This window comes from Papio anubis, chromosome 9 (genome assembly GCF_008728515.1).
Source record: "Papio anubis isolate 15944 chromosome 9, Panubis1.0, whole genome shotgun sequence".
Classification (NCBI taxonomy): Eukaryota; Metazoa; Chordata; class Mammalia; order Primates; family Cercopithecidae; genus Papio; species Papio anubis.
The window spans coordinates 33,417,185-33,436,360 of NC_044984.1; the positions used below are offsets into that span (position 1 = coordinate 33,417,185).

The 19,176-nt window shown below is 35.4% G+C and overlaps 1 protein-coding gene across 4 annotated transcripts in view; it reads right to left on the minus strand.

Moving 5' to 3' along the window:
- CPNE8 (copine 8) overlaps positions 1–19,176 on the minus strand; it is a 236,390-nt gene that overhangs the window by 190,380 nt on the left and 26,834 nt on the right. For all 4 annotated transcript variants that reach the window (XM_021922180.2, XM_021922179.2, XM_031650418.1 and 1 more), the window contains exons 2-3: positions 15,204–15,244; positions 13,729–13,775 (exon numbers count right to left, since the gene is read on the minus strand). In XM_021922180.2, the coding sequence (XP_021777872.1) occupies positions 13,729–13,775; positions 15,204–15,244 (88 nt within the window). The remainder of the gene's footprint in view (positions 1–13,728; positions 13,776–15,203; positions 15,245–19,176) is intronic.

Consider the following 19,176-nt stretch of genomic DNA (forward strand, 5'->3'; position numbering starts at 1 on the left):
GACAACCTTCATACTTTTCCTTCACATGTTACTGATTCATATAGCAAAACCCTATCACACACTGATTTAACATACATAAATGTCAACAAAACATATCAGTATTATTCATGCCAATGTAGCCTTTACACAAGAAAGAGACATACCTAATTAAAATCATAGCTACAACTCAAATAATTCATATTTTATTTTGTAATATAATTGGCAGTATACAAATATATTGACTATAAATAAACCATAGATCTCAGTCATTGTTTATTGATTGTAAGGATCAATAAACAATTGTAAGGATGGGACTTTCATTTCCAGAAAGATGGAGTCATTTCTCTATTTTTCTTGCAAAGTACAACTAAAAACACTGAACTACATTATAGTTATTTCTTTACTTTATCAATGTCGATATTCTGGTTATGATAATGTACTAGAGTTTTTAAGATATTACCACTTGGGGAAAGTGAGGAAACAGGACATAGGATTTCTCTGTATTATTTCTTATGTAAAGACAAACACAAACCAAAAATTAAAAATAAGAAGGTTAGGCCAGAGGTGGTGGCTCACGTCTATAATCCCAGCACTTTGGGAGGCCAGGGCGTGCGGATCACAAGGTCAGGAGTTTGAGACCAGCCTGGCCAACATGGCGAAACCCCATCTCTACTAAAAATACAAAAAAAATAATAGCCAGGCATGGTGGTGGGCACCTGTAATCCCAGCTACTCAAGAGGCTGAGGCACGAGAATTGCTTGAACCCAGGAGGCAGAGGTTGCAGTGAGCTGACATTGTGCCACTGCACTCTAGCCTGGGAGGCAAGAGCAAGACTCCATCTAAAAAAAATAAATAAGAGGCTTAATTCTCCCTGTTGATAATAGAAAATATTTCCCTCCCTCCTTTTATTCAGAGAATTTACTTTGGAAAACATGTAATTACAAGTACTTTCTCTCTCTGAAATGTATATAAATCATTTTGAAAACTCTGGTCAGCTTTATAACCCGGGAATGTCTTTCTCAAGAACATAGGAGCCATCTTTATATGATGTAAACATCAAAATAAATTGCACCTCTGTCTCCCAGTTTCTGTGGGAAAGCAGGAGCCTAATTTTGGTAGAGTCATTGTTCCAAGTTGCAAAACTACCTTTTGTCCTAAAGACAGGAAGTTTGTTTTTCCTCCATATAAAGCCAATTAACTAACACAGATGGTTATGATGGAGTTCAGGCAAGCCCCAAAATTGGGGCTTAGCCTGGGAGGTTCTTAACTTCACCTAGAAAAGAATGCAAGGGCAAGCTGGTGGTGTTAAACAACAACTTTTATTGAAGTGTCAGTGTACAGCAGCAGCAGAGTTACTGCTCTTTGCAAGCAGGGCTACACAATAGGCAGTGTGCCAAAGTAGCAGCTCAAAGGTGCTTCTGCAGTCATATTTATATTTACTTTTAACTACATGCAAATTAAGGAGCAGTTTATGTAGAAATTTCTAGGAAAAGAGTGATAACTTCTAGGTCATCAGGTTGTTGTCATGGAAAGGGGCAATTAATTCCAGGTGTTGTCACAGCAATGGCAAATTGACATGGCACATTGGTAGACATCTTATGGAAAGCTGCTTCTACACCAGCCCTGTTTTTGCTAGTCCTCAATTTGGTCTAGCGTCTAAGCCCCACCTCTGGAGTCAAGTCTCAACTTCCACCTCAGTTATACTATGAGCAAATGAGATTTTTTTCCTGTGATACAAGGACGATTCAAATAAAGCAAATCAATTAATGCAATAGACAGTAAAACAGATTAAAAGATAAAATACCATGACTATCTCAATAGACACAGAAAAAGCGCTGGACAAAATTCTGCAACGTTTCCTGATGAAAATACTTAGTAAATACTTTACCTGAACATAACAAAACCATATACACAAAGCCTACGGCAACATCATACTCAGTGGTGAAAAACTGAAAGCTTTTCCTCTAAAATCAGGAAAAAGGCAAAGATGACAAATCTCATCACTTCTAATCAACATAGTGTGAAAATCTTAGCCAGAGCACTTAGACATGACAAAGAAATAAAAGGTATCCAAATCAAAACAGAGGAAGTAAAATTATCTTCGTTTGCAAATGACCTTATAGGTAAAAAAAAAAAAAAAAAAAAAATCCCAAAGACTTCACAAAAACTATTAGAAATAATAAACAAATTCATAAGTTGCAGATATGAAATCTACATACAAAAATCAGTTGTGCTTTTATACACCAACAATGAACCATCCAAAAAGATACTTAAGAAATAATTTCTTTCTAACAGAATCAGAAAGAATAAAATACTTGGTAATAAACTTAACTAAGAAGGTAAAAGACCTGTGTACACTGAACACAAAGCATTAATGAAATAAATAAGAAAGACAAAAAGAAATGGAAAAACCTCTCACATTAATGGATTGGAAGATCAAAATAATCACACTACCCAAAGTGATCTTGATCTTTGATTCAATGCAATAATTCAATGCAATGCAAAATCCTAATGACATTTTTAATAATAGACAAAAAAAAATCTTAAAATTCATATGGAACCACAAAAGATCCTGAATAGCTAAAACAATGTTGAAAAAGAACAAAGCTCGAGGTATCACACTTCCTGATTTTCAAAATATACTAAAAAGCTATAGTCATTAAAATAATATAGTACTGAAACAACAGCCACATGGATCACTGGAATAGAAGAGAAAGCTCATAAATAAATTCACACATAGATGTTTAACTGATCTTCAACAAGGGTGTCCATGGGGAAACGACAATTTCTTCAACAGATGGTGTAGAAAAAATTTGATATTCATATGCAAATACACATACACAAAAGACTACTCAAAATGAAGTAAAGACATAATGTAAGATGTGGAACTATAAAACTCCTAGAAGAAAACATAGGGTAAAAGTTTCATGACATTGGTCTTGGGCCATGAATTCTTCATTATAACACCAAAAGCACAAGCAGCAAAAGCAAAATTAGACAGGTGGGAGTAACTCAAATTAAAAAGGTTTTCCACACCAAAGGAAAGCAGAGTCAAAAGGCAACCCACAGAAGGAGGAAATATTTGTGTACCATCTGATGAGGGATTAACAACTAAAATATAAAAAGAAATCAGAAACTCAGCAGCAAAACAACCAAATAACTCAATTTAAAAATAGGCCAAAAAAAAAAAAAAAAAACCTTGAATAAACATTTCTCCAAAGAAGATACACAAATGGTCAACAGGTATATGAAAGGATGCTCAACATCACTAATCATTAGAGAATTGTAAATTCAAATTTCCCTGAGATATTGTCTCATGCCTGTTAGAATGGCTATTATCAAAAAAAAAAAAAAAAAAAGAATTGTTGTTGAGGATGTGGAGAAATTAGAGCATTTGTGCACTACTGGTGGAACTGTAAAATGGTGCAGCCACTGTGGAGAACAGTATGAAATTTTCAAAAATTAAAAATATATTTATCATGTGGTCTAGCAATCCCACTTTTGAGTGTATATTCAAAAAAACTCAAATAATAATCTTGAAGAGATATCTGCGCTCCTATGTTCATTACAGCATTATTCACAATAGCCTACATACCACGGGACATGATTCAGCCTTTAAAAGGAAGGAAATCCTGCCATTTGCAACAACATGGATGAATCTGGAAGACATTATGCTAAGTGAAATAAACCAGACACAGAAGGACAGATACTACAAAATACCACTTATATGATGAATTTAAAATAGTCAAATTAATAGAAGCAAAAAGTAGAAGAACGTTTGCCAGGGGTTGAAGGGAGGGGAAACTGGGAAGAATGACTGGGTATTAAGTTTCAGTTATGAAAAATGAGTAAGTCCCAAAGATCTACTGTACAGCATGGTGCCTAGGGTTAACTCTACCGCATTCCGTACTTAAAAATTTGCTAAAAGCGTAGATATTAAGTGTTCTTATAGCAAAAAATAACATGGTATATATACAATGGAATATTATTCAGGCTTAAAAAAGCAGGTAATCCTGCCACATGCAGCAACATGAATAAACCTGGAGGACATTATATTAACTGAAATAAACAACCCACAGAAGGACAAATACTGTGTAATTCCCCTTACACGAGGTATCTAAAATAGTCAAACTTATAGAAACAGCAAAGAATGGTGGTTGCCATTGGCTGTGGGGGAGAGAAAAACGGAGAATTGTTGTTCAATGGGTATAAAGTTTTAGTTATGCAAGATGAGCAAGTTCTATGTCAATAGTTAATAAAACTGTACTGTATACTTAAAATTTTTAAAGGGCATATATTAAGTGTTCTTACCACATGAAAATAAAAAAAATCAAAGCAAAGCAAATCAGAACGAATATTAAAAACGACTTATTAAACTTTCAAGCATAAAAACAATTTGAAATATTAAAAGAAAACATGACCTACTCAGAATATCAATCTTGAATGACTAATACCAAGACACAGTCTAGTGAAAGTACTTAATATTATTTTCAAAAGAAAAGTAATCCACTAGCCATTCATGCAGAATGAGTACATGGCTTAAAATAAAATTATATTTTCATAAAACTTTTTGTCAGAAATGCTTTATGACAGAACAAAAATGAAGTAATATATTAAATATATGCAAGGAAAGAAAATGTGATCAAAAGATTTCATGTTCTTCCAATACAAAGAACACAAATTGTTATCAACATGAAAGAACTAGGGAAATATTGTTCCTATGAACTTTTCTAAGGAATTTACTAAAGATGGATTTTTATAAAACCATAATTACTAGAGAAATATTGACATATAGAGTAGTGGTGAGCATTACTTACAGAACTAAGACTAAATTATGGCTAAAAGAGAAAAAATAAAGTATGAATGGCAATATAATCTGCTAATGTTGGTATAGTATAACATTATTCTAACTAATACATGAAAATTTCCAATGATATAGGCACTAAGCATCAAAGGGTACTAATATCACAAAAGAGTGAAAACAAGATATCATTTGCTTTCCAATGAAAAGTTCATACAACCACCAATAGATCTGTTAAAGAAACTAAATCTCTATTCAACCTTCAGATTCAATTTGCCAAATTGTGAAATGCAAATAACAGAAAAAATATAATGAAATGCACCATAAGCACACGGTCAACAAGATTCTGACTGTGTAACTACAGGTCAAATTAGCTTGTTAGCATTATATATATCATATACATTATAATCATTATATATTTCTCCTATATAATCCTGAGAATTAGATGGTAGAAACATATCAGTTTAATTCCCTGATTCTGGTTATTATATGATGATTATGGAGGAACATGTCTTTTATGTAAATAAAGCATTCAGATGTTGTGGGGCATATTGTCAGCAACTTATTTTCAAACTGTATAAAGGGAAAAAAAATCCTTTATACTATATTTGCACCTTTTCTGTAAGTCTGACATATTTTCAAATTTTAAAAAATAACTTTGACTCTGGAAGGTAATAGAAGCATAATATAACAAACTGGGATATAATTAAAGCCTCTCAAAAGAGAATTTTTAGCCTAAAATGCATATATTAGAAAAATGACTGACAATAACTGTTAAGCTATCATTCTCAAGAACTTAGAAGAGAAACGCTGGGTGCGATGGCTCACGCCTGTAATCCCAGAACTTTGGGAGGCCGAGGCAGGCAGATCATTTCAGGTCAGGAGTTCAAGACCAGACTGACTAATATGGCAAAACCCTGTCTCTACTAAAAATACAAAAATTAATCAGGCCTGGTGGCACACACCTGCAGTCCCAGCTACTTGGGAGGCTGACCAATGAGAATCACTTGAACCCAGGAGATGGAGGCTGCAGTGAGCCGAAATCATGCCACCGCACTCCAGCCTGGATGAGAGACTGAGACTGTGTCTCAAAAAAGAAATAAAAGATCAAATTAAACCCAAAAATGAGAAAAAAATTAGTTGCAGTAACCAGTGACTGTTTTTTAGAGATAACCATTAAAGGCAAAATTTGATTATTGCAAAGACTAATAATTGATAAACCTTTGCCAAGAAGAACCAAAAAAAAGAAACACAAATTATCAATATAAGAAGGTAGAAAAAGGGACATCATTATAGATCCCACAGAAAATACACATATCATAAGTGTGTATTACAAGCAGCGTTATGCCAATAAATTGAAAATTCAGGTTAAATGGATAAATTCCTGAAAAATCATGGCACACAAAACTGACAGAAGAAGAAATTGAAATTGTAAGTAGACATGTATGTAACGAAGATATTGAATCTGATATTAAAACCTCCTATAATGAAATGTCCAGACTCAGAATGTTTTAGCAGCAAACTTTTTCAAACATTTAACTAAAATACAACATCAATTTTACTCATACTCCTTCAAAGAGAAAACAGAAATGCTTTCAAGCAGAAGTAATGAGGCTTGCCTAATCTTAACAACAAAAGCTACAAGTTTATGACAAAGAAGTAAATTTATAGATCAATATAAGTTGTAACAGGCAAAATTCTAACAAATAGTAGCAAGGCCTAGTAAGCAATATACTTAAAAGACCATACATCATTATTCAGTTGGAAACATTATGGAAATACATGTTTTATGAAAATCAAGCATGTATTTCACCTTAATGACAAAATAAAAATCATATACTCATCTGAATAAATGCAAACACATGAAAATTTTACCCATGGGATCAAGAACAAGAATGCCTCCTGTCATCACTTTTATTAAACACTATACAAGAGGCCCCTGTCAGTACAGTAAGGATAAATGTATGTATAAATTGACAAACAGATTCTAAAATTTCTGTTGAGCTGTGTAAAGGTAAGAATATCCTAGAAATAGGGTTTGAGAACTATGGCCCATAGGCCAAATCTGGCCTGCTGCTGGTTTTTGTAAGTTAAGTTTCACTGAAGCACAGCCCATCATCATCCATTTACGTACTGTCAATGGCTGCTTTCATGCTACAGTAGCTAGAGAGACTATAAGGCCCACCTAGCCTAAAATCTTTGCCCTGGCTCCTATTTACATTTGACTCTTTACAGAAAAAAATTTGCCAGCCCCTGCCCTAGAATATCTAAAGAAGAAGAAAAAAGAAAAACTACAAAGCTCACGCCGCCAGCACTAGTTATTAAAACAGCATGGTATTACACAACAGAATCCTCAACGAGGTCCTCACATATACAGTTATTTGTGATAGAGGTGATGTAATTGTGCAGCGGAGAAAGGTGATCCCTTCAACACATGTTCCCGAGTCAATTCGACACTATATGGCATCAAAGTAAATTTCATCTCAAACCATATACAAAAATTAATCCCAGAGGAACCGTAGGTCTAAACATGAAAGGTGAAACAATAAAACTTCTAAAAGGTAACACTGGGAAATACCATCACGGCCTTCAGAGAATAAGATTTTCTTAAAAAGAACAAAAGCACAGATCATAAAGGATATGTTATGATTATAAAGGATCATATTGCTATGTTAGATTAAATTAAAATTATGAACTTTTGTTCATCAAAATACACTATTCAAAGAGTAGAATGCCATACTATATAAAGGGAGAAGATATTTGCAAGATACGCAAGCAACAAGGAATTCCTATCCTGAAGATATAACTCCTGAAAATTAGTAAGAAAATAGGCAACACTTCTTAAAAGAGAATAGCCAAATGGCCATTAAGCCTACCTAAAGGTTCTGAACCATAGTAATCATCGGCAAGTTAAAAAACAAAAACAGGATATCTTTACCCACTAATCAGAATGGAAATATTTTTTAAACTGGCAATAGAAAGCATTGGCAAAGATGTACGGCAATACAAGTGGCAGATGGAAAATTCTGGAAAACCATTTGGCAGTATCTACTGAAGATGAAAATATGCATTCCTCCTATGGCTCAGATAATTCATTCCTACATATAATATTAGGAATATGTGAATGTTAAGACCCAAAAGATATGTACAAGAATGTTCTAAACAGATAATAATATTTAGTAACTGGGAACAAGCCAAAAATCTGTCCAAAGTAGAATGGATAAGTACATTGGGGCATATTCATAAAACAGACAACCATGCAGCAACGGACATGAACTCTTGCCACAGGCATGGATAGAGCTCACTGAAAGAAACAACATAATTGAGTATAAACTATATGATTCTATGTATATAAGGCTTAAAAATGGGCAAAACTATTCTATAGTGTTAGAAATCAGAATGGTAGTTCAATTTAGGATGAGGGAAGGAACACAATAAAAATTCTTGGATTTCTAGGAATGTTCCCTTTCTTGATCTAGTTGGTGGTTACATGGCTGTGTTTACTTCTAATTCATTGTGCTGTATAATTTGTGCCGTTCATTTCGGTAAGTTTTATTTTGATAAAAAGGTATATTAAAAGTGGGACAGAAAAAATAATTTAAGAGATCAAAACATTCTGGATTTGCTTTTTAGCTAACAATGAGAAAAGTTCTGTCTAAAGTGTGATTCTTGTTCAATTGAACACGTGATATGCATAGAGCTAATAGAGTTCAACTAAGCTTTATAAACTACGGGTAACTTATATTAACCCACAATTTCTACTTATCTATACCCAGGAATATGTGTAATACTATTTTATGTCCTTTTCTGAACAGAAAGATTCCAATGCCAATCTGCAGATCTCTTTCTAAAACTGGTATTGCTGACATTGGAAATCCAAATGGATCAATATAGTATTTGTCTGTGTAACATACAACATATTTTTGCTGAAATATTAATGGCCACACATTTCATAAAATATATTGGCTTTACTAAGTTCTTTCAACTACATGTCACACAACTGTTTTTACAAGAACACAGTAAACGTCTTCCATTACAATCCCCTCAATCAATCACAGGAAGTCTTTATACATATTGTGAGACTCCTTCCAATATCCACAAATTCCAAAACATGTAGTTAAGCTTAGAATAAAGAGTAGAAGAACAAGTCTTAGGCTCCTACAACTAGTTACCATGACACATACATGTTCTCATATTTAATATAAAAAAATGTGGCCTACATAGCAATTTATCTACAGGGATCCTTCCACCACATAAATTCTGAAACCATGACACTAAACTGTGTGTGCCTGTGTTAAGAAGCTAAATTTAGGTGTCCCTACATTTGGGTGTTCAATCAAATATTAATTGAACACCTTTTTTTTTTTTTTTTTTTTTTTTTTTAAGAGTATTGCTCTGTCACCCAGGCTGGAGTGCAATGGCGGGATCTCGGCTCACTGCAACCTCCGCCTACTAGGTTTAAGCGATTCTTCTGCCTCAGCCTCCTGAGTAGCTGGAATTACAGGCACCCGCCACCATACCATGCTAATTTTTGTATTTTTAGTAGAGATAGGGTTTTACCATGTTGACCAGGCTGGTCTCTAACTCCTGACCTCAGGTGACCTGCCCACCTCGGCCTCACAAAGTGCTGGGATTACAGGCCTGAGCCACTCTGCACCTGGCCCTCAACACCTTTCAAGAACAAAGAAAGGTCGGTCGCGGTAGCTCACGCCTGTAATCCCAGCACTTTGGGAGGCCGAGGCGGGAGGATCACGAGGTCAGGAGATCGAGACCATCCTAGCTAACAAGATGAAACTCTGTCTCTACTAAAAAATAGAAAAAAATAGACGGGCGTGGTGGCGGGCGCTTATATTCCCAGCTACTCGGGAGGCTGAGGCAGGCGAATGGCGTGAACCCGGGAGGCGGAGCTTGCAATGAGCAGAGATCGCGCCACTGCACTCCAGCCTGGGCGACAGAGCGAGACTCTGTCAAAAAAAAAATAAAAATAAAATAAATAAAAGGAACAAAGAAAGCCATATTCTAAATGCTGTGCAGGAGGTTTCACCTTTGGAAGCACAAAGCTAAACAGTGAAGCCAAGACATATAAGAGAGTAAGTTTGCAAAAAAGTTACTGATGTTTGTTGAATAGTATTGCGTGCGTGTGTGTGTGTGTGTGTGTGTGTGTGTGTGTGTGTTTGTGAGAGACAGAGAAACACCTAAACAAGTATTATTCAGTATGGAGATGAATAAATGTTAACATAGCTCAGTGTCAATGGAATGGGGCAGAGCGGAGACAAAGTCAAACTGTAGTAATCAGCATTTGAAAGTAGACTTGTTTGCCTCTACACTATAATCACTGTAGTTCATAAACAACTTCAGCTTGCCTTTTATCACATACTAATCTTAGGGAACCTGGAACAAATTCTATAATTTTAAATGTTTAAAAGTAATTCACAAAATGAATTGGCTATGGATAACTAAAATCCAACTCACGAAATTAGTTGGAATATTTTCCCAACTCTGAGTAAAGTGGCCATTCTTAGAGATGTTACTTTTTTATTTCCATTTGCCACTAGGTTTCCATATTTTCGTAATTCATGCTGCTTAAACATCATTTCTAGCTCTGAAATTACTATACACTAAAAATAATTTTAGTTTTACATCCATTACTTCAAGAGTTTTTCATAATTCACAGTCATTAGATAGAATTTATCAACAATATAGGTGGTAATTATAATCATGTTAGAGATAATTTTTTAACTGCAAATTTGAACTAAAGATTAATTTTAAATAATTTTATATTTCTTTATTTGGAGCATTTGTTTCAACACATTTTTAAGCTTTATTTTTTCACTTATTCCCCTTATTATCTAAAAATGATCCATCTCAGAACGTAAATTCATATGGCTTGTTATACATACTTTTCCAAAATATACCTGAATTTAAATATAACCACTATATTATTGAGATAATGCTGATACCTCAATAAATTGATTTTAGAGATAATGCTGATACCTCAATAAATTAATTTTACAGATGTACCAAAACTGCTGAGAAAACTCTCAGAGACTCCGTCTCATAAAGAGAAAAAAAAAAAAAAGGATGAGTTAATGTCCTTTGCAGGGACATGGATGAAACTGGAAACCATCATTCTCAAAACTAACACAGGAAGAGAAAACTAAACACCACATGGTCTCCCTCATAAGTGGGAGTTGATCAATGAGAACACATGGACACAGGGAGGGGAACATCACACACCTGGGCCTGTCGGTGGGTGAGGGGCTAGGGGAGAAATAGCATTAGGATAAATACCTAATGTAGATGACGGGTTGATGAGTGCAGCAAACCACCATGACACACGTATACCTATGGAACAAACCTGCACATTCTGCATATATACCTCATAACTTAAAGTATAATAAAAGTAAATAAATAAATAAATAAATAAAAATAAAAGTTTAAATAATTTAAAAGTTAAAAAAAAAAAAGGAAATTCCCACTTTGTCCTTTACAACTGGGTAACTTTGATCTAGTCATTTAACCTTTCTGTGTTTCATTTTTCTCGTGAAACATAAAGATTATAACATAACCTACCTCTTAAAGTTGCTGTGAAAACTAAATTAGTCAATATTTATAAAGGGCTTGGAACATTAGTTAGCCATCATTATTATAAAAGTTGTAAATTAAGTAAGAAATTTATATTTCATTGCTTAGGCAATAGGAAAGCATGAGAAATTTTTTAAGGAAGGGAGATTTTGAGCTGAGGCTGCCCTTAAACTAACAGGCCAATACCACTTGGTCAGCACCCACTTAAGAATTAACTCCCAGAACCCTGGTTTAGGTCCAAAATTGTTTGTTGTCCTTCTTCAAACTCCCTTTATCCAATAAAGTTTCTAGTTGCCTCATTATTAGGCATTTGCATTGGCCCAGATGTCTGGTACTATAACTTAGGTATCCTTATCCTGGTAACTTTTTGGTGCCTGAAGCAAAGTCATTTTGTGGACACCCTGGTCAATGCTCAGTCCCATCTAGCCTGGCATCTATGGTCAATAAGCAGTTCCACTGTATTGTTTCAGGCCTTTGAGAAAAGGAACTCCGAAGAGAATGACAAGACAGCATGTCTTTCAGGAAGATAATCAAAGGAATGATTAGACAGATGAACATGGAAAAAAGGGGGTAGGAGAATTGTTGCAACACGGATGACAAAAGAGAAAAGGAGTCTGAATAAAAAGGGTGGCTTATCCAAGCGTGCATTTTTCTTTTTTATGAAAGATAATTCATAGCACTGGATGACATTAAGTGATGAAGATGTGGGAGAGAAACTCAGGATGACTACAAAAATTGCAGTTTCATATTTTGGCTAGCAGTTTTAGCTATATTTGAAGCGAAGAAGAAGCAGACATAGGGTAAAGATGATGAGTTTACATTTGATACAGAGTTTGAGGTAAATATTGAACTAAATAGAAATGTGCTGGGCACAGTGGCTCACACCTGTAATCCCAGCACTTTGGGAGGCCAAGGCAGGTGGATCACCTGAGCTCGGGAGTTTGAGACCAGCCTGACTAACATGGAGAAACCCCGTCTCTACTAAAAATACAAAATTAGCCGGGCGTGGTGGCCGCATGCCTGTAATCTCAGCCACTCCGGAGGCTGAGGCAGGAGAATCGCTTGAACCTGGGAGGCAGAAGTTGCAGTGAGTCAAGATCGTGCCATTGCACTCCAGCCTGAGCAACAAGAGCAAAACTCCGCCTCAAAAAAAAAAAAAAAAAAAAAAAAAGTGCAGAAGCAGTTAGATACAATAAACGTGTATCTGTTTATGGACTACTGACCACCAGCCCATTATCAGTGGAAACAAGTTTTAAATTATTTTCCCCAGATTTTAAGAATAAATTAAATGATTTATTCTTGCCCTCTACCCAAAATTGAGGCACAGTGGTAAAATGACTGGCAAATGCACTCTGTGGCACAAATAGCACAAACCTCACTAGGGAAATCTAGCCAGAAACTGTAACCTCATTAAAACAATGCACTAACTTCCTGAGATAACTGGCAACTAGAGGCAGATGGAAATGCCTTTTATTTAATATGCCCTCCACCTTCCAGTGATCAACCACCCATTTGAATGTGGAGACACTCTAGAAAATAAATTAACAATTCTGTCTCTTCACTTTTGCTTCATTAAACAACATACATTTGTATTAAGAAGCTGAATTACAACTTTATTTTTAAATATGTTGCAAAAAGTAGGCAATATTTGGTATTAAGCAGCATAATTAAGATCTTTTTTTTTCTTTTTCTTTTTCTTTTTCGAGATGAGTCTCGCTCTGTCGCCCAGGCTGGAGTGCAGTGGCACGATCTCTACTCACTGCAAGCTCCGCCTCCTGGGTTCATGCCATTCTCCTGCCTCAGCCTCCGGAGTAGCTGGAACTACAGGCACCGGTCACCACGCCCAGCTAATTTTTCTTTTTTCTTTTTTTTTTTTTTTTCCAGTAGAGACGGGGTTTCACTGTGTTAGCCAGGATGGTCTTGATCTCCTGACCTCGTAATCCGCCGGCCTCAGCCTCCCAAAGGGCTGGGATTACAGGTGGGAGCCACCGTGCCCGGCCAATCAAAATCTTTTAAGGTGGCATTTTATAAATATCAGCAGTTGATCTCTAAAAATAAGACTTAACCCACAAACTTAAATTTTGTAAGAAATCATGTCAAGTTGATGGCAACACATTAAATTTATGTTTGGATAAAGGAAGTAGAAATTTCAGGCCTAGAATATTCCACAAGAAGGTCATAAGTCAGTTAAACAATCACTGTTATTAAAAACAAAACACAAAGGTAACTTTCCTAAGATAAAAACAATTCAATCTTTGGGTTGAAAAGGACTTACAGTGAAAAACAGGAAGTCTCATCTTGATCAAGTTATAACTTACTATATCTTCAAGTCCAGTGATTTTTTTTTAAAGTTTTAAACTTACCTCTCTCCATTCTTTATTTCCAACTCCTTGTACATATAAGACACAAACTACAAAAGATGAAAAAATACACACATATAAATGTCTTTTATGAAAATCATATGTGAATGTATACAATTTAGCTTTCAGCTGTTCAAAAGCTACATCAAAAATAAATGCCTAATTCCTAGTCTTACCCTTGCAAAAAAAAAAAAAAAAAAGCTAGGAAATCATCAAGTGACTAAAAATTAATTTAACTAAACAGAAAACAAACTATTATGCCAGATCTTTAGAACTTAGTAAGTACTGAGCTTGGCACATAAAATAATACTTGCTAAGGTCTTCATAGATAAATTTTAAAACCATAATTTAAACAATTTGAAATATTTCATTATGTTGTGAAACACAAATCAAGTTCTTCCTAAGATATTTACGGTGTTCAAAGGTATAATAGGAAGGAAAACTTGGGGGCAAGTCACGTTCTACATTTAATATTTTAACTTCCTCCCTCAATATTTGTAAATAGGTCAGAAATCCTGTCAACCAAGAAAGGAATTCCCAAAAGGGAGATTAAGGGCTTTGAGTAAAGACTAAGGGATATGAAGTGTCCCAACCACTTGTCAAATGAGCCCCAGGGATTTTTAATACCCCAATTGCAATGCCTTTTTCCCAATGACTACCTTAAGAATTCTGGTAACTGACAAAAACCTTTCCTCTATAATTCAGCCATATTTGTTCACACATTTGTAGAGATAGAGAACTGTTGTATATTCATTTCTAAATATTACAAGATTCGGAAACACATTGATTTATACAGTTCATTCTGCTGTTTTCTAATTCAAACTACCCTTCTCACTTTACAAGTTATCTCTAATTTTCAGTACCTCTAATTAGTAATCACTTTGGTTCATATCAGATGTTACATATTTCACTTGGTTGTAAATTTTATATATCACTTTTATTTTATTCTTCTTTTCTTTTTTTTCCCCAAGAGATGGTGGGGGTGGGGGCAGGTCTCACTATGTAGCCTAGGCTGGTCTCGAGCTCCCGGGCTCAGGAAATCCTCCTGCCTCAGCCTCCCAAAGGGCTGGGATTATAGGCATGAACCACCTTGCCCAACCACCACTTTTATTTAAAAACAAGAAAAAGAAGAAAGAAAAGTATTACTCCATGACTAAAAATAACTTTAAATTATGGCCCATTTGGTTTTCTTTCAAATATAATAATTTCTACCAAATGGCCATAGCATGAGGTTTTAATTTCAAAGTGAACTGTCCCACATTGGAGTCATTTGTATTCTCATTTTATTCTCAAAGTGCTCAGCAAGTCCCTCTTTACCCATAGTACTCCCCGGGGTTGGCTGATGAGTGTGTAGAGCTTGGGACCACTCCCCTGCTGCTTTCTACGCTTTAAAACAAACCTTTAAACAAGAACTATGAGTTTCATACAACTTTTGCAAAATCAGATGATTTTTCAAAAGGCAAGCAATAAATACTTACTTGGATCAGATTTAGAAAATGTGTCTCTGTCAAGAAGATTTCTGTTGAATAAAACAGAAAATGTTAGTTGGATATAAAAGCAAAATATTTATATTTATAGAGACACATTAAAATGTATATGTACATAATTGTGTATATATAAACATACACATACACATATGTATGACTAAGTAAACATGTCCTAAGGGTCTGCTTGTATTTATTCAGACTGAACATCACTGGACTCCGAAAATAAAAGTTTTTATTTTCTCAGACTTGCATTCCAGTTAACCAATAACATGACTCCTTACATCCTAAGATTAAAATCTCTTTGAAAGAACTAATTGTTTTAGGTTTCCATTTAATCCTTCATTAAAAATATAAAGGTGTTCGGCCGGGCGCGGTGGCTCATGCCTGTAATCCCAGCACTTTGGGAGGCCGAGGCAGGCGGATCACAAGGTCAGGAGATCGAGACCACAGTCAAACCCCGTCTCTACTAAAAATACAAAAAATTAGCCGGGCTTGGTGGCGGGCGCCTATAGTCCCAGCTACTAGGGAGGCTGAGGGAGGAGAATGGCGTGAACCCGGGAGGCGGAGCTTGCAGTGAGCCGAGATTGTGCCACTGCACTCCCGCCTGGGTGGCAGAGCGAGACTCCGTCTCAAAAAAAAAAAATATATATATATATATATATATAAAAGTGTTCAACAAACTGTGAGTTGCTATTAACGCAAAATTGTTTGCAGTTCAGAGCACATGATCACATTAATCCATAAAATTAGAATGCAATTGTGAAGCAGCATCTCTTGACATTTGTGTTACATCAACTCTGATGAGTTTTATGTTGCTATTACAGTTTGGGAATTTAAGATGAACATACAGACCTTGCCTGAAGACTCTTCAGTAAACATTAAAAACATACACAAGGCCATTATTAGCACTTTTTTTTCCCAGATATTTCTAAAACAGAATAACAATGGAAAATCAAAAATTAGGAAAGCCTGGATTCCTCTGATACCAGTGTACTGCCACCCTCGGTGGTAGTAATTCAGTCCTATACTTTATGCTCATAACAATAACCCTGAGTACTCATTAAAAAGTTAAATTCGGTATGCTCTGATCCACAAGGTAGAAAATTATTAGAAAAATTTCCATCTAAAATTAGTTTTTATAAAATTATGATTTAAAGCTATATGCTTTTCTGAAAAACTTGATGACTTAAGGGTTCTAAAAGTTCAAATTTGTGTTTAATAATCATCTTCCATTAATTGGTAATAATTTGGAATAGCTAAATTGCATTCCTATTTGTAATACTTATAATAAAAATCAGGTGTTCAAGCTGTCTTATTTTCCACTAGGACTACTATTCAAGTGCATTTATTTGTAGGGCCCTTGGTATTTGAAAAGTCCCTTTTTCATATGAATCTGGCATCCTTTCTAATTTCAGGTTCTCGAAAGCGATTGCCTCCATTGAATCACTATGCACCGAAAAAATAAGAACATATTCAACAAAACAATGCAGCACAGACAATGAAATGAGATCATGTCTTGAAATATTCCTAGAAAGGAGAAACATCAGACATATTCACATTTGGAATTAAATCAGACTCGAAGACCACTCGTCAGTAATCATATTAAATTAATCCTTTCTGTCCCCTGAGCAGACACCATGACTCCAGCAATGGTTAGCAAACAGTAAATTAAAACATTTCCATACGAGAAATTACTATGATATTATATTTATTATACAAAGGTAGTTCTTAAGTGGGAATTCTCCCAATCCTTCCTGTGACTCAAGCTTTTGCTCATTAGGTATCCTAGGAAAATGTTATGCTGTTTCTTTTGGAATTCACAAAAAAACTGAGATGACAGTGCAAAATATTGTGATGTGGCTGCGACTCAAAAACTATGCTATATACGTATTTAACAGAAAACAATGTTGTTTCAATGCCTTATTTATGTAAAAAAAATAAACTACATGTTTTAACCACAAATATAAAATAAAGGATTTCTATCAACAATAGAACAGATTACTATTCTTTTTTGAGATGAAGTTTCGCTCTTGTTACCCAGGCTGGAGTGCAATGGTGCGATCTCTGTTCATTGCAACCTCTGCCTCCCAGGTTCAAGCGATTCTCCTGCCTCAGCCTCCCAAGTAGCTGGGATTACAGGCATGCACCACCACACCCAGCTAATTTTGTATTTTTAGTAGAGACAGGGTTTCTCCATGTTGGTCAGGCTGGTCTTGAACTCCCGACCTCAGGTGATCCACCCACCTCTGCCTCCCCAAGTGCTGGGATTACAGGCGTGATCCACCGCGCCCTGCTGAGATTAGTATTCTTAATCACAAACTTTATTTGTCACCTTGTTTCACTCAGCCATTGTGATCCATAACACATAATGGTAACATCAAAAATAAGCCAACAAAAAAACCCTTTGTGTAATGAGAAGTAAAAATCTATAAATCTTCATAACATAATCTGAAATTTGCAATTTAACTTTCCAATTATATTTGGTAATAATTTTACCTGTGCTTTGGTCATATGAATGTAATAGAATAGACTATCTCTGACAGATTGAATTCCCAAAAGACTACTTTACTCAAGCATATATGATTGCGAAGCTGGAAAAGGCAAATATTCTTAGTGATATATACACTGCAAAAAACCAGTGACTGTTAAAATCCATCATTCAGTTTGGATTTATTTTAGGAATAAGAATTTTATCTTCCCAAGATCCTATTAGAAACAAAGCCTATTCACATTAAGTAAAATAAGATAGGTATTATTGTGAAGGCCATTTCATAAATTCAGAAACTAAGCTGGGGCTCAGAGAAAGTGAGTAAATGGGTCAGTGTACACAGCCCAGTACAGAATAATCTAACGGTAGCAACCATTCGGAATCTGATGCTTCTGTTCTTTACAAAATACCTCAGTTTCTGGAGAAGTCCAGAAGACTTCTTATTTTCTATGAATACTGGAAATGTCAAAGGTCTCCAATTTTACCTACCACAAGAATATAAAGGAAAATAAATTCTTGTTCATAGACTAGTATAGAGATGCTGCTTATCGAATGAGGAGAGAAAACCAGAATGAGAGGCCAAACCCACCGTACTTTCCATAGAAAAAAATATTTGTTTTATATATATTGCACTTTTAAAAATAAACATAACACACAACCCTCCATGACCAGATTTTATATGAAAAGGCTACGCTTCCCTCCACGGACTTTTCATCTGCTTGAGCTAGGATGCCTGTAACTTTGTTCCTACCATTTTATAACATGATGTTGAACATCAACATTAGGTTAAAAATCCTGAACGTGTCTTTCTATTCTGCAAATCTAGATGTAGCTAATACAAAAGAACAAAATCTTCAAAAGAAATTTTGGAAAAATACAGTGTACGAGTTAGAAAAATTATTTGATGAAACATCTAATCAAAATTATAACCTATAAATTGCCTGAGTCGTTCTAGTATCCACTCATCCTCAAATTTCATTAAAATTCCTAGCCTATGAGCTTAAAGGGGGATAACTGAAATAGCATAACTAAAGCCGAGGCCCAACCAATTTAACTCTAACCTGTAGGAAGAAATACTGTCAGAGGTGTTCAAACCACAGCAACTCCATCTTGAATAGGGGCTGGGTAAAATAAGGATGAGACCTACTAGGCTGCATTCCCAGGAGGTTAAGGCATCCTTAGTCACAGTATAAGGAGACTGACACAAGACGCAGGTCATAAAGACCCTTCTGATAAAACAGGTTGCAGTAAAGAAGCTGGCCCAAACCCACCAAAACCAACATGGCAATGAGGGTGACCTCTGGTCTTCCTCACTGCTACACTCCTACCAGGGCCATGACAGTTTACAAATGCCATGGCAACATCAGGAAGTACTCTATATGTTCTAAAAAGGGGAGGTATGAATAATCCACCCTTGTGGATATAATCAAGAAATAACCATAAAAATGGGCAACCAGCAGCCCTCAACACTCCTCT